This window comes from Capsaspora owczarzaki (assembly GCF_000151315.2).
Source record: "Capsaspora owczarzaki ATCC 30864 unplaced genomic scaffold supercont2.13, whole genome shotgun sequence".
Lineage (NCBI taxonomy): Eukaryota > Filasterea > Ministeriida > Capsasporidae > Capsaspora > Capsaspora owczarzaki.
The window spans coordinates 198,937-212,952 of record NW_011887304.1 but is presented as its reverse complement, the minus strand read 5'-3'; the positions used below and the strand labels follow the sequence as shown (position 1 = coordinate 212,952).

General features: G+C 54.5%; 5 protein-coding genes across 5 annotated transcripts; 2 read left to right on the top strand and 3 right to left on the bottom strand.

Annotated features, from left to right (window-relative positions):
- Positions 1–29: 29 nt before the first annotated feature.
- CAOG_06995 (aminoadipate-semialdehyde dehydrogenase) lies at positions 30–4,517 on the top strand (the record flags this gene model as incomplete). Its single annotated transcript, XM_004343669.2, has 2 exons — positions 30–182; positions 299–4,517. The coding sequence occupies 2 exons, from the start codon at positions 30–32 to the stop codon at positions 4,403–4,405; spliced, it is 4,260 nt and encodes a 1,419-aa protein (XP_004343719.1). The 3' UTR covers positions 4,406–4,517.
- Positions 4,518–4,520: 3 nt separating this feature from the next.
- On the bottom strand, positions 4,521–6,130 carry CAOG_06994 (hypothetical protein). The gene is made up of 3 exons (XM_004343668.2): positions 6,104–6,130; positions 4,988–6,016; positions 4,521–4,807 (listed from the first exon to the last, which is right to left on the bottom strand). The coding sequence occupies exons 2-3, from the start codon at positions 6,008–6,010 to the stop codon at positions 4,682–4,684; spliced, it is 1,149 nt and encodes a 382-aa protein (XP_004343718.1). The 5' UTR covers positions 6,011–6,016; positions 6,104–6,130; the 3' UTR covers positions 4,521–4,681.
- A 309-nt stretch (positions 6,131–6,439) lies between these two features.
- Positions 6,440–7,241, bottom strand: CAOG_06993 (hypothetical protein). The gene is made up of 2 exons (XM_004343667.1): positions 6,999–7,241; positions 6,440–6,780 (listed from the first exon to the last, which is right to left on the bottom strand). Exons 1-2 carry the CDS (start codon positions 7,107–7,109, stop codon positions 6,664–6,666), a joined length of 228 nt encoding a protein of 75 aa, XP_004343717.1. The 5' UTR covers positions 7,110–7,241; the 3' UTR covers positions 6,440–6,663.
- Positions 7,242–7,906: 665 nt separating this feature from the next.
- Positions 7,907–9,772, top strand: CAOG_06992 (hypothetical protein). The gene is made up of 3 exons (XM_004343666.2): positions 7,907–8,276; positions 8,759–9,487; positions 9,606–9,772. Exons 1-3 carry the CDS (start codon positions 8,090–8,092, stop codon positions 9,713–9,715), a joined length of 1,026 nt encoding a protein of 341 aa, XP_004343716.1. The 5' UTR covers positions 7,907–8,089; the 3' UTR covers positions 9,716–9,772.
- Positions 9,773–10,101: 329 nt separating this feature from the next.
- Positions 10,102–13,250, bottom strand: CAOG_06991 (tyrosine-protein kinase Src42A; the record flags this gene model as incomplete). Its single annotated transcript, XM_004343665.2, has 3 exons — positions 10,102–10,343; positions 10,410–10,485; positions 10,566–13,250. 3 exons carry the CDS (start codon positions 13,248–13,250, stop codon positions 10,102–10,104), a joined length of 3,003 nt encoding a protein of 1,000 aa, XP_004343715.2.
- Positions 13,251–14,016: the final 766 nt, after the last annotated feature.

The window sequence follows — 14,016 nt, the reverse complement described above, 5'->3', positions numbered from 1 at the left end:
CAAAAACAAAGCATCTCTACTACTCAAACATGCCTCCTGCAACAGCCACTCCAAACGGCCCAGGTCATGTGTCCAACGCACCTTCGGTCGATCCCGCCGTTCTCGGCTACTGGCGTGAGCGTCTCGCCAATCTGCCATATCCGCAATTGCCAACAGACTACCCACGCCCTGTCAAGCAGCAGGTAAGAGTTGTCTAGCGTTGCGATTATTTTGGCATGTTTTTTTGTTTGTTTTTGTTTTTTCAATGTCTCACCACTCGGCACTTTTTGCCTTCCACCGGCTCTCCCTCTCACAACAGATGGTCGAAGGCGAGGAAACGCTCTTGCTGGACGACAAGACGTGCCGATCCATCTTGCACTTTAGCTTGGACGCCGACGTCAAGCCCTTCACCACGGTTCTGGCAGCTTTCACCATCCTCGTGCACAAGTACACGCGCGAGGAAGACATTGTCATTGGCTCCTCGTCGTCCAACTACAACCCGCTCGTGTTGCGCCTTGGCGTCAACGGTGAGTCGACTCTGCGCGATGTCGTTCTGCACGCACGCGATGTCGAAGAGGCCGCCAACAAGAATGACATTCCGTTCGATGCGCTGCTCGAGACGCTGCGCGCGGCCGACTCGAACGCTGCGAGCCACTTGCCGGCGTCTGCAACAGCCCAGGACGAGCGCGCCTCGTCCTCACTGATGCCGCTCTTCCAGATCCGGTTCTTTAACGTTGTCGATGTGGCCTCGCACACGCTGGATGCCGCTCAAAGCTGCGACTGGACTGTCTACCTAGAGCAGCTCGCCGACTCGAAGCGTCTGCTCCCGCTCAAGCTGCGCGCCATTTACAACACGGTGCTCTTTTCGCGCGAGCGAATGGCCGAAATGCTGCGCCAGCTCGAGCTCATGCTCTTGCACATGACGCGCTCGGCCCACTTGACCGTGCTCGATACGTCGATTCTCACCGAGGTGTCTCGACCGGCCCTTCCCGACCCAAATGTCAAGCTCGACGACACTTGGTTTGGTGCCATCCACGACCGCTTTTCTGCGCGTGCTGCGTTGCATCCAGATCGCACTGCCATCGTGCAAGGAGAATCAGAGGTCTTCACGTACCGCCAGTTGGATGAGCTCAGCAACCGCGTCGCCAATCACCTCATCCGTCACGGAATCCAGGTCGAAGATGTTGTCGCCCTCTACGCCCACCGCTCGGCTGCTTTGGTGGTGGCCATCATGGGCATCCTGAAGGCCGGCGCCACCTTTACCGTCATTGACCCGGCCTACCCCGTCCAGCGCCAGATCATTTACTTGAGTGTCGCCAAGCCGCGAGCTGTCATCACGCTCCGGCTTGCAGGAGCACTTGACGACGAAGTGCAGACGTACATTGACAAGGAATTGTCCGTTGTCTGCCAGCTTCGAGGCCTGTCGCCGCTCGTCGACACGCCCGAGCTCGAGGCAGCACTCGCGCCCGACGCGACAACAAACCCCGGCGTTTCAGTCGGGCCCGACTCTGTCGGTACGCTCTCATTCACATCCGGATCCACCGGTATTCCGAAGGCCGTGCGCGGCCGACACATCTCCCTCACCCACTTTTACCCGTGGATGATGACGGAATTTGGACAGGATGAAAACCACCGCTTTACCATGCTGTCTGGCATTGCCCACGACCCCATCCAACGCGACATTTTCACGCCGCTCTTCATGGGCGCCTCCATCCACATTCCAAGCGCGGATGACATTGCCAACCCCGGGCAGCTCGCGGCATGGATGGCCCGCCACGGGTGCACGTGCACGCATCTCACCCCAGCCATGGGTCAGCTGCTGACCGCCAACGCATCGGCCCAGATGAAGGACTTGCGCCTGGCCTTCTTTGTCGGCGACGTGCTCACTCGTCGTGATGTCATGCGCCTGCAAGCTCTGGCGCCCAACGTGCGTGTCATCAACATGTACGGCACGACCGAGACCCAGCGTGCAGTCAGCTATCTGTCTGTGCTCAACGACGCAGCAAGCATGGAGCGCCGCAAGGAGATTCTCCCGGCGGGTCGCGGCATGAAGGATGTTCAGTTGCTCATCTTCAACCGCAACCCGCCGGTGGATGGCGGTGCCGCTTCCGCTGCGGCCGTTGCTGCCACGGTGACCCTGGCCGGCGTGGGCGAACTCGGAGAGTTGTATGTGCGCTCGCCTCATCTGAGCAAAGGCTACCTGGGCTTGCCCGAGCAGACGGCTGAAAAGTTTATCGTCAATCCGTTCAACGCCAAGGATCCGACCGATCGCTTGTACGCCACTGGCGATCTCGGACGCTACATGCCCGACGGCACCGTCGAGTGCATTGGACGGGCGGACGATCAGGTCAAAATCCGCGGCTTCCGCATCGAGCTCAAGGAAATTGACACGTACCTCGGCCAGCACCCTCACGTGCGCGAGAATGTCACCCTTGTGCGCCGCGACGCCAACGAAGAAAAGACCATTGTCAGCTACTTTGTTCCCGTCAACCCGCACCCCGTCCCGGCGCCTGACGGCTACGACATTGACGCCATCCGCGCCTTCCTCAAGGAGAAGCTGCCCTCGTACGCCATTCCGACCGTCTTCTTCCCGCTCACGCGCATGCCGCTCACGCCCAACGGCAAGATTGACCGCAACAAGCTCCCCTTCCCGGATCGTGCGGTGCTCTTTGCCCAAACGGGCGCTGGAAGTGCGCAAGAGGACTCGACACTGACGCCGCTCCAGCGCGAGCTCATGCAGCTGTGGGAGTCTGTCCTTGGCCGTCCCGTGCGCGTGGACGACAACTTTTTCGACGTCGGAGGCCACTCGATTCTTGCTACACGCCTCACATTCCAGCTCCGCCAAGCACTGCGTCGCGAACTGCCGCTCAACTTGCTGTACCAGTACCCGACCATCCGCTCCATCAGCTCAGCCCTGGATGCTGTCGAGTGCGACCCTGCAGCGCTGCTCACAGACTCGAGTCGCGAGCACGCCGAAGAGCTCAACATTGAGGCCGAGGTTGTTCTTGATGCCACCGTGGTGAAGGCCGCGGCCGCCGCAGCGCCGCTGGACCTGGCCAAGAGCGTTACCTCCCCAACCAACATCTTCCTGACTGGTGCCACGGGCTTCCTCGGCTGCTTTTTGCTGCAATCGCTGCTGTCCAAGCATTCCGCAGCGACAGTCCACACCTTGGTCCGCGGATCGTCTGTGGCGAGCGCTCGCGATCGCCTGCTCAAGAACATGGCTGCCAACGGCTTTTGGACGAGCTCTGAGAACCCTGCCGTCGTCGAGCAGGAGACGAGTCGTGTGAATGTGATTGTCGGCGATCTTGCAGAGCCCCTGTTTGGACTGGAAGCAGCGGCATTTGATGCCCTCGCTGCCAAGATTGATGTGGTCATCCACAACGGTGCTCTCGTGCACTGGGTCTACCCTTACTCCAAGCTCAAGTCCATGAACGTGGATGGCACGGTGGAGGCGCTGCGCTTGGCCGTCACCCACCACATCAAGCCGCTGCATTTCGTTTCGTCCACGTCCGTGTTTGATTCGCTGCACTACTTGCATCGCAACGAGCCGGTTTTGGAACAGGAGCCTCTGGAGGGTGGTCCGGGCCTGTCGGTCGGCTATGCCCAGTCCAAGTGGGTGGCCGAGCGCATTCTTATGCTTGCGCGTGACACGCACCAGTGGCCCATCACCATCTTGCGCCCTGGCTACATTCTTGGCCACAGCAAGTCTGGCGTCACCAACACTGACGACTACCTCGTCCGCTTGATCAAGGGCTGCATCCAGCTCGGCAAGGCGCCTCGAATGCGCAACAAGGTCAACATGTGCTCGGTCGATTTCGTCGCCTCTGCCATTGCGCACATTGCGACCCAGCCGGCGGCTTTGGGCAAGGTCTTCCACTTTGCCAACCCCCACCTCTTCCGCTTTAGCGATCTGTTTGGCCTGCTGCGCGTGTACGGCTACGACATTCAGTTTGAAGACTACATTGAGTGGCGTGAAGGCTTGATGAAGATGACGCTCGAGTCGCGCAACAACGCCCTCTACCCGCTGCTGCATTTCGTGCTCGACGATTTGCCAACGCGATCCAAGTCGCCCAAGCTGGACACGACGCAGTTGTACGCGACGCTCGAGAACTCGGGCATCGAGTGTCGCCCCATGCAGGACTTGCTCGGAATCTACCTGAGCTATCTCGTTGATACGGGCTATCTCGAACCCCCGACCATTCGCCCGACCTCCAACACGCTGAACAACGCTCCGGCCCTGTCGCCAGCTGCCGCGACCAGCATTCTGCTCAACAGCGGACAGCCTGCCATCCAGCCTGCGCGTGCATCGTCGCCGATCGCCTTGGACAACAATCTGCCCGTCATCGTGCGTCCTCTGCCACAGATTGCTGGACAGCCCAAGCCTCAAGGGGTTGTGACTCGCAGCGATCGTCCTCAAAATTGATTTTGAACAACATGCTGTTTTGGTTTTTTTTTTTTTGTTTGTTTGTTATTGTTTTGTTGTTTTTGTTTGTTTTCTTGCCCATGAATGTACTGTACCATTGAAACTATTTGCTAACTTTCGATGATGCTTTGATTCGATTTTCTTGTACAACTAAAAAGAATATGCAACGCACACAACTTGTTATTTCGGGGTTGAATTTGGACAATCCATTTTTGTGTCGGTTTTTTGTCTGGGCTGACCACCAATACATCATCCCCTCCTTGTGTTTCACGCTGATTAGTGCTTCCAGCCATTCAAAAACCCATCTTTGGAGTGCGGCTCCAGGAAGCCTCGGAAAGTCTTGCCGTCAATCGACCAGCGAGCGCCGTACGAATCAGAGTTGCGAATCTCGAGCACGGGGATCTGTTGTTTGAGATGAGGTTTTAAAGTCAGCTCTTCAAAGGTGTGCGAGGTTGTTGAGTTTAGCGGAGGCAGTGGGTTGCTGTTTAGCTCACTCGAGGAAAAATGAAGAGTTTTGGGGGATTTACGGTTTTCAACTCACTCTGTCAGGGCCCAACCTATCGTTCAGGCCGCAACACATACCTCATGTGGCAACATGTGAATGTTAATCCATGTTGCATCAGCCAAAATCCGAGAGACGACACGCATGCCATGAATGTTGCGAGCCATTTCGGTACCGGTTGGGGTGCCCCACCAGCCCGCAGTGGTGTCGCGAGGCGAATGCTTGGTGAGCGCACGAGCACCGACAGTTAGCTTGGCATTGGGATTGTGCAAGCGATTGAAGCTCGTCAGGAGGGTGGTCACGCAGGGGAGCAGGGCAATCGGGTGCTGCTGGCTGGACCACTTGGGTTTGCTTGAAGCAGTGTGTCCCTCCAAGGTCGCAGCGGCTGACAAAGTGGCAGATGTCTCTGGTTGTTGCTTTGGTTGTGGGCTGTCACCATCTGCGGAAACATCCAACTCGAGCTCGGCGGCGGTGGAATCGTTGCTCGGTTGTTGTGAATCCGTGGTCTCAACCAGCTCGCGCGTCTTCTCATAGGGCGACATTGCCGGTAGTTGGATTGCATTTGCCTCAGTCAAGTAGCAACTGCCAAGAGTGCGTCGCATGAACAAGAGCCGCTGAATGCCGCGAACGCCGAGAACGCGCAGCACACTGCGCACCACAACGCCACGTTGCTCTGGATACTGCCAGCATGATTGCATTTGCTGCAGTGCAATGAGCACATTGGCCTCGAGTTGCAAAACAGCCTCACTGGTGGCATCGGCGTCCTGCAAGAGTGGAAACTCGGTGACTGAATCGGCTTGGCGGACGGGCGAGCACTTTGCATCCATCCAGTACTCGAGTCGCTTTGCAATAGTGCGATGGAGTGGGCGCGATGCATACACGCGAATTCCGTTATGTGGCGCGGCGTCGGTGAGATACGGCGAGTTCGAGTCGGGGAGGAGTGGCCGCTCCAAGGTGACCACGGCGGGCAGCTCGACCTCGCTCTCGGCGGGCGCAATCAGCTCTTGGGAGAACGACTCTGGCCATGGCAAGTCGCGGTGCGCAGACAGCACGGCGTGGAGAACCGTCTCGAGCTCGTCGAGCGGTATTCGTATACGTGTCATTGTTGTCTGAGCAAAAATCATTCACACACCCCCAATTTGAGTGGTGAGTTGTCGAGTTCAGCCATCGGGATGCACATCGCAAGTTTCACTCACTTGGATGATGATGCTGATGATGATGATGATGATGATTGGCACTGCCAGAGATTGGAAGAGTGAGCTGAAGTGAAAAAATGGTCGCTTTCCGGATTTGAAGGGTTGAAATTTCGTCATGGCAATGGACGGCGGCGTCAGGGCCAGCAAAGTGATGTCACCAAGACCTCAATGATGCCTTCTCGAAGATTCGACGGCGCAATTGGAAATTTTGTAGCAGACTGGGAGATGTGACAGAGTTTCATTTGATGCAAAGTGCGTGAATCGGCGCAACCCCCCCCCCCAATCACCCATTGCTCACCCCGCATCTCATTGCTGTGAAGAACAAACGACTTTGAAAACCAGGCAGCTAGTAATATTTTCACGCAATCAAAGAAAATTCACAACCAAACAACAACAACCAAAAAAAAACCGACGGTGCATGCAGTGCTCGTGTATAAGAGCACACTCATGCCATGCACACTTCATTGCAAAAACAACAAATCACAAAGTCCAATAAAAACGAAACGGCAAGAAATCGACAGGAGGGAGGCAGCTGACTCCCAAAAACGTTTGATTTTGTTTTACCGGCCGGCTTCTTCTTTTTGCTTCTCGCGATATCGGCGCTCTTCCTTGTACTTTTCAGGATGTAGCGACATGTCCTTCAGCTTTTCCATCTGCGCCTTGTGTGTGACCTTTTGCTGTTGGTGATTAGGGGAAGAAGGAGTCAGTTGGATTTGATTGTGAGTGCAGAATTCCAACACAGAGATCGAGAGGATTTGAGGAAAGCAACGCAAACGCCCATGAGACCATCACAGCCAAGGCCATGAGCCCTCTTCAACGTTATCTCCGTGGCTGGAGCACACCAAAAACGAAAAACGCCGAAACAAGCATTGCCCTCAACAAAGTCCCTCGTTACCTCTTCGCGAGCTTTCAGCGTCGCATTATACTCGGCCCAGTGTGCTCGTGTGTCGGGCAAGTGCTCGTCTTCCAGGCGGTGGAACTTGGTCTTCTTCAAGCAGTTACCCATGTTCTGGTTTTGGTATCTTTTCGTTTCGAATGTTTTTTCAGCAGAAGCAAACCTGCGGTCGATGTGTGCTTCAGTCTTCTCTGTAGGAGATCCCGATCGAGGCTTCTTGAGAACTTTGCTCAACGCAACGACCTGCGACACAAACATTCAATGCGAATTTGTCAGCAATCAAAAGCCAGTGTTGAACTTTCCAAAATTGCAAAAGCCTCGGGGGAAGCAAGACTTCAAAAGCAAGGACGTAAGAAACAGCATTTTTTTTAATTTGGTTATTTGTCTGAGAAACCAAGTTTTGATTTTTTTTTTGATTTTTTTTTTTTTTGGAGGTTCGCTGGGTTTCCATTGAATCAGAAAAACCGCGGGCGAATTTGGTTGTTGTTTGGATGACGCGTCGGTCGTGGAAGGAAGGGTGTGAACTTGCTCTTGTTGCAATTGTTGCCTGTGCATGTATGGATGAGGCTATCGAAAGAAGAGAGAGAGAGAGAGAGAGAGAGAGAGGTAGGAAATAGCGTTTGTGGTTCTCTCTCTCCGCTTCGGCTTCGTTCGCACATCTCCACGTCTCGTCCGAGGGCCCACAGGTGGGGGGGGGGGTAACAGACTCGCAACGCAGATTAGAAAGCGAAAAGGGAAGAGAGAGAGAGAAAGAGAGAGAATGGAGAGAGTCGCTGAATCCCTCTCAATGCAAAACACTGTCTCACTCAAAGTTGAAATATAGGAAGAGTGCCTCATGTTTCGTTTGATTTTGAAGGAAAAGGTCAGAACGTGAAAATACATCCATCCATTCATGAACGTGCGGCAACCAGGATGACGTTGAATTCGCAGCAGACGGACTGAGGCTCAGCACGAAAATCCCCAATTGCACATTGGCTACCATACTCGTTGGTTCAGTTCTTCTTTGTATTTCATTCTTGTTCTTTCCATTTCGTTTTGTTGCATTCATCCGAACTGAACGACAGAACGACAGAACGACAGAACGAGGCGCAATGAGCAAGCAGTCAAAGCGATCGCAGCAGCTCTCGTCGTCTTCTGCTGGGGCTTCCGCGCACACGGCCACCACGGCCCGCAGTAGTAGCAGTAGCAGTAGCAGTAGTAGCAGTAGCGCACCGTTATTCGATCAAGCGGTCGCCCAGTTCACCGCAGACGTCCCTGCCGCGATCGTTGCGCGCTGGAGTGAGTCGTTCACCGCTCCAGCCCTATTGATGGCCTCGTCCTCCATTGAGAATGGGAACTCTGTTGTATCATTGGTTTCGCTCCTGCATACCGAGCGCCGCGCACGAACGTCGTGTGGCAAGATTCAACGCTTAAACCAAAACAAACAAAAAAAAAAAAGCGCGGGAAAAAAAAAAGCAAGACAAAATTGCGAATCTGAGAAAAGTGGACAACCAACAAAATATCGCAAAATATCGCTCACTTGAAACGCGAGTCTTTGCTTGGGTGCCCTGCAAATCTGAGAGTGTTTGAAAACCAAAACGACCACTCGAAACACCATTCTCTGCTGCAAATCTGAGAATATTGACAACCAACAAATTGAACCGCGACTCTTTTCTTGGTGGTTGCAAATCTGAGAATGTTTGAAACCTAACACAACCACTCACTGGAAACACAACTCTCTATGTCGAAATTGCATTCCAAAATGCCCGTTCGCTGACCAGCTACGAACGGAGGCAGGGTCAAGAACCTGTCGAAGCCAAGCCAACAACCGAGTCCCGACGCGGTATGGACGTTCGCGCTGGATTTAGACTCTGATGGCAGGATTCGACAAGACCTCGAGAACGGCAAGCTCGTGTATCTGGACGTCAACTGGATTTCGGAATGCGTCAAGGCGCGTGCGGTGGTTCCGATTGATCCTTTCGTCTTTCGACTCCCGCTGGATGAAGCGGTGCTCAACCCACTCCCGGCGAGAACGTACGATCCTGCCACCAGCAAGCCAGTTTATCCTCAGCCATCCGATTCAGGCTCCTTTGCATTGGACGAGAAAACACCGTTGCCGCCATCATGGCCTTGGCAGGAGCCTGGTGCGACGAGACGCACGTTTGCTCCTCCAGTCCAAGCTGCAGCGTCAAAGCCTGGACCTGTCGCTTCCCCGCCAGCCAGTTCGGACAGCCAGCTCGCTTCTGTTCAACCCCAAACCCAAGCCTCTGCCTCAGCGACTCAAAGTACGCGCGACTCTGCATCCAAAGCACCATTGGCTGCGCCTCCTGCAACCCCATCGACGAATGCAAGCACGGCAACGCGCAAGTCAGCTGATGCTGGTCGACAGGCCGCACACCCCACTGCTATGGAAGTCGACGATGCACCACCTGCATCAAAGAGCGCAGCTAGTCTTCCAGTAAATATTCCCGCCACACGAAAGTTCCAACTACCTCTGGACAATGCGCAAGGTAACAGTCGACACCTCTCGTGATTGTTTGACTTGTAGTGTGCTTATTCGCAGACCGCACTTTCGCGTTGCTCTGACTCATTTCATGTGGTCGCTGCTGCTTTATTCATTCTGTATAGATCTCCCTCACGTGGCAATTTCGATGGATGCTGACGAACTGCAGGATGTGGCATTTCTGGTTCACAAGCAATTGCGCTACGTTCCTGGATACTCTGCTGCATTATCATGAAACAACCTTAGGCATTGTGTTGTGTCTTGTGTTGTGAATACGGGTGATCATTTTGTGTGTCACTCTTGCATTGCAGCACAAACTTTGATCCATTCCAACTTGTAGCGGCGGGTGGTGGTGGTGGTGGTGGTGCGAGGAACTCATGAGACGAGGCGTTGATTCATAGCTGAAAGAAGCAGACACGGGCGCGTTGATGTCGACTGCTTGACTTTCACAGAGGAATTGGCACCAACGATTGTGCTGGCAGCCGTTTGAAACATGAAGCAACCATTTGTAAATTGTATTAGAGTAACATGAAAACGCAAAGTCACAAAGCCGCCAAAGCGCCATTGCATCATATTGCATCATGTGACATCAAGAAAACTAGATCCCATTCTAGTGCGCGGCTATAGCATTGCACCAATGTCGCGTATCGTCGTCTCATCATCAAAGTTTTTCAGAGCTTTGGTGAGCTGAGCGAAGGTGGAGCGTTTTTCAGGCGACATGTCCCAGCAACCCAGCATCAAACGATAAAGGTCTGGTGAACAGTACTTCGGCTGGGGCAGGCGACCTCCAGCCTCCACATGAGCCAGAGTGTCACGACCGTCCATCTTGCCGTACGGTGGTGCTCCATAAGTGAAGCATTCCCCTGCAAACATGCAACAACGAGTGAGATTCAGGAGCGAATTTCTGCAGAACATGACACTCTACTCACAGGCGGTCACGCCAAACGACCAGACATCCGACATGGACGAGAACTTGCGGAAGGTCATTGTTTCAGGTGCCATCCACTGCAAGGAGAGCGCAAGACCACTTGAGTCAGTATCACCAGCACCACAAGCAACAAAATTGGCACACACCCGCTACCCACCTTCACAGGAAGCTTGCCGCGCGTTTGCATGCGGTAGTAGTCGTTCTCGGAAGCGAGTTCGCGAGAAAGCCCAAAGTCGGCAATCTTGACCACCATTCCCTTGCCAACAAGGCAGTTGCGCGCGGCAAGGTCACGGTGCACAAAGTGGAGCGTGCCCAGATACTCCATGCCAAGCGCAATCTGACGAATGGCGTGGATCTGCTCGTTCTGAGTCCACCAAAGCGAGTGGAGCTTGGACTTTTTCAAAAGAGAGTGCAAATCACCGTATTGCACGAATTCGAGCAGAACGAGGTGGGGCTCGGACTCTACAAGAGCCGCAAGCAGACGCACGACATTCGTATGCACAAACGGCGCCATCAGTTTCGCCTCGCTCTCAAAGTCTTTGCGGGATTTCTCGTCTGCATCAGACTTGAGGGACTTGACGGCAACTTGCACGGTTTCGGATGCTGTAGGTCCAAGCAAGGTTTGTGCTCGCGGGGACAAGACGCTGAACGACAGCTGACCCAGCGCCACATCGCCAAAATTTCCACTGGCAAGGTGCTTCACGATGGTCAAGCCTTCACGGATGCGACGCGAATTGCTGCCGGGAACATACGCGCTTGCATAATCATAGACCACCTCTTTAGCATCGGTCGAGAGAGCTTGGTACAAAGGATCTGGCTGTTGTTGGCCGACCACCGCATGGTCCTCCTCTCTCTCAGGTCGCGTCGAATGGTTCAAAGGAGAGACTGTCATTTGAACCGCCTCCTGATAGATCGGACCGGCCGAGTCCTTCACAGAGTCCTTGGGTTGGGCAACGAAACGTGGTTGCGATCGACGATGTTGTCGTCGCTTGACAAGCAGCACAACCAGTACAACAATCAACAACAATGCAGCTAGAACGACAACAACAATAATGACAGTTGGATCCGCCGAGCTGGCCGCAGCGTTGCAACGAGAGTCGGTGGCAGTCGTGCACACCACGTTCGCGTGCGCACAACCGGCGACAGGCGCACAGGGCAAGCATTGCTCGTCGTCGCCCGCGGTGGCGTTGGGTGACATGTACGTGGTGGACGTGCAGGATCCGCAAATCGAGTCGTCCAAAGATGTGCAAGTCACAGACGCGCAGTTTGTCACGTTGGCGCAAGCACTGCATGAGCGGTCGGTGAGGAAGGTGCAAGCGATGGCTTCAAACTCGTTCGAAGCGCACTCGACGCACGCGTGGCACGCCTGGCTGGTCGTATTGTAGAATGAGCCCGCATGGCACTGCACGCACACAGAGTCAGTGGTGTCGGTGCACGATACTTGAGCGCAGTTTTCAAGCGGCGTGCAATGCGTGCAGTTTCGGTTGGTGGCATGCGTGCACGCCTGCGACTCAAACGTGCCAACGCCGCAGGTCTCGCACACGGCACACGCGTCTTGAGCCGAGGTAGAGCCGGGCACCAGGTAATGCCCCGAAGCGCAGGCAGAGCAGCGGCCGTTGCTTGTCGAAGTGCAGGAAACTGTCGCATCACAATCGGAAATGGCAGTGCATGCGGTGCACACGCGATTGCTTGTCGCCGTGCAATCAGCAGTCTCGAACGTTCCCGTGGTGCAGGCTGCAGCGCAGGCCTCACACGTGTCGCTCGAGGGACCCGCCACTTTGTAAAAGTTTGCAAGGCAAGTCGAGCAGCGCGAGGTTGTGGGTGATGTGCACGTCGTGCTCGACGCGGCGCAGGAGGTAACGGCAGTGCAGGTGGCGCAAGCGCGGTTGGTCGTGGGAGTGCACCCCGGTGATTCGTAATACCCAGCCACGCACTCGGACGCGCACGAAACGCATGCGGTTGCAGACGACCCATCATGGTCCCATGACCCAGTCGCACAAGGTGTGCACAAAATGCCGGCTGCGGGCGCATAATTTCCAGCAGGGCACGTCAGCGCCGAGGTGGCAGAGTTGGAGTCATGATCGTACTTGCCTGCAGGCACATTAAAGTTGGTGCACAAACCATATTTGCCAGGTGACGACGTATCGGTGCCGGGACCGCATGCAACACAAGGAGTAAGCGAAGAGCTGTCGTCATCCGAGGTGCCGGCCGGGCAGAGCAAAGTGGAGCATGCGCCACGCGAATCGACCGGGGCGTAGATGCCCTGCACGCCTGTGCAGCTGATGCATGCTGTCTCGACCAACGAATCGTGATCCGTCATGCCAGCGGGGCACTGAAAGTCAAACATGAATTGCCCGGACGTGAGCTTGACTGCTGTGCTGGGATCCAAATAGTACGAGGCGTAGGTACACATATGGAGGAAGTAGCGGGTTCCTGCCGTTGCTTCAAAATTCAAGATTGTTTGAAATTGGCAGCCACTCGTGTCATCAAGCATCAGAATCATTGTCTCGCCAAAGTCATTTGTGCAAGTACCCGTCGAAGCGACCAGCACGGTATCATCCGAGGTGAGTCCGCAGGTGCTAAAGTAAATGTTTCCAGCAGTAGCTGGCGTGTACTGCCAGGTGATGCATTTGCCAGCCCCCGAATTGTAGGATGCAGGCGGAGGACTCATCCATGGAGTATTGTAGACACCAACGGATCCGTCGTAACTACGTGGCGCATTGGAAGCGCCGACCAATGGCTGAGAGTTCGAACATGATGCGGACGGTGATTGGGCCAACGTTGTTGCAAAGTGCAGCCCCGCGAGCACGGCGAGGACGGCAAGCGGTGCTTTCAGCGTCATACCTGAGAAGTGACATGAGCGACAGACAGACAGATAAGCGGTTTGTGAGAGTTTTTGAATGCTATTCAAGGACACTCGAAAAGGGGGAAAATGTGGCAAATGTGGTGTCGACGACGAAAACAGACGAAAGGCGACTCGTTTCCTCCTGCTTGAATCGCTCTCTTATTCGCTTCAGACCAAGAGAATAAGCGACAGACACATCAGCCCGACTTTCCACAACGGCCTTTTCAGGCCAGTCGCAGTGACCCGCAGCTCCTTCCGCTCTGTCGCTTCTTCTGCTCGCTTTTTACAACAGGACGCATTCGATCATCGCAAGGGGAAAGAGACAGCGAAGGAGTGCAGGATAGTGCTAAAGTACAAATGCATTGTGTCCTGATTGCTTTGGTCTCAGACTCAGCTTCTACCTCTTGTCGTTCTCTCGTTCAGCTTCGAACTGCCGCCTTCACAATGCGATTGCGAATGAAGCGAGAACGTCGGAGGAGAGCAGTGGATCGCTCCGAGTGTTTGATGATGCGCGTTGGCGTACCGATGTCGCAAAAAAGGAAAACCGAACGAAAAACAAAAAAATAAAAATACAAACTTGAATTTTAAAAACCCAAACAAAAACAGAGTGATCAGCCATCAGCGTAACTGACTGGACTGAAAAAACAGCGTGCTTTGTTGTGAATGGGACGGAACGGCGCTTGCGAGCGCCTCTTATCTAGAATATGGCAGTACTCATCGACGACAGGGTCGTGGTCAGAAGAGCAAAAAGGACGGCCAACAC

What these genes read in the sequence shown, in the direction of transcription:
- CAOG_06994 (XM_004343668.2), bottom strand. Translation starts at nt 6,010, where the DNA reads ATGACACGTATACGAATACCGCTCGACGAGCTCGAGACGGTTCTCCAC. An exon ending in TTCACATGTTGCCACATGAG is followed by an intron (nt 4,808 to 4,987) that starts GTATGTGTTGCG and finishes CTCAAACAACAG; the next exon opens with ATCCCCGTGCTCGAGATTCG.
- CAOG_06993 (XM_004343667.1), bottom strand. Translation starts at nt 7,109, where the DNA reads ATGGGTAACTGCTTGAAGAAGACCAAGTTCCACCGCCTGGAAGACGAG. An exon ending in CGCTGAAAGCTCGCGAAGAG is followed by an intron (nt 6,781 to 6,998) that starts GTAACGAGGGAC and finishes AATCACCAACAG; the next exon opens with CAAAAGGTCACACACAAGGC.
- CAOG_06992 (XM_004343666.2), top strand. Translation starts at nt 8,090, where the DNA reads ATGAGCAAGCAGTCAAAGCGATCGCAGCAGCTCTCGTCGTCTTCTGCT. An exon ending in CGCGATCGTTGCGCGCTGGA is followed by an intron (nt 8,277 to 8,758) that starts GTGAGTCGTTCA and finishes TTCGCTGACCAG; the next exon opens with CTACGAACGGAGGCAGGGTC. An exon ending in ACCTCTGGACAATGCGCAAG is followed by an intron (nt 9,488 to 9,605) that starts GTAACAGTCGAC and finishes CATTCTGTATAG; the next exon opens with ATCTCCCTCACGTGGCAATT.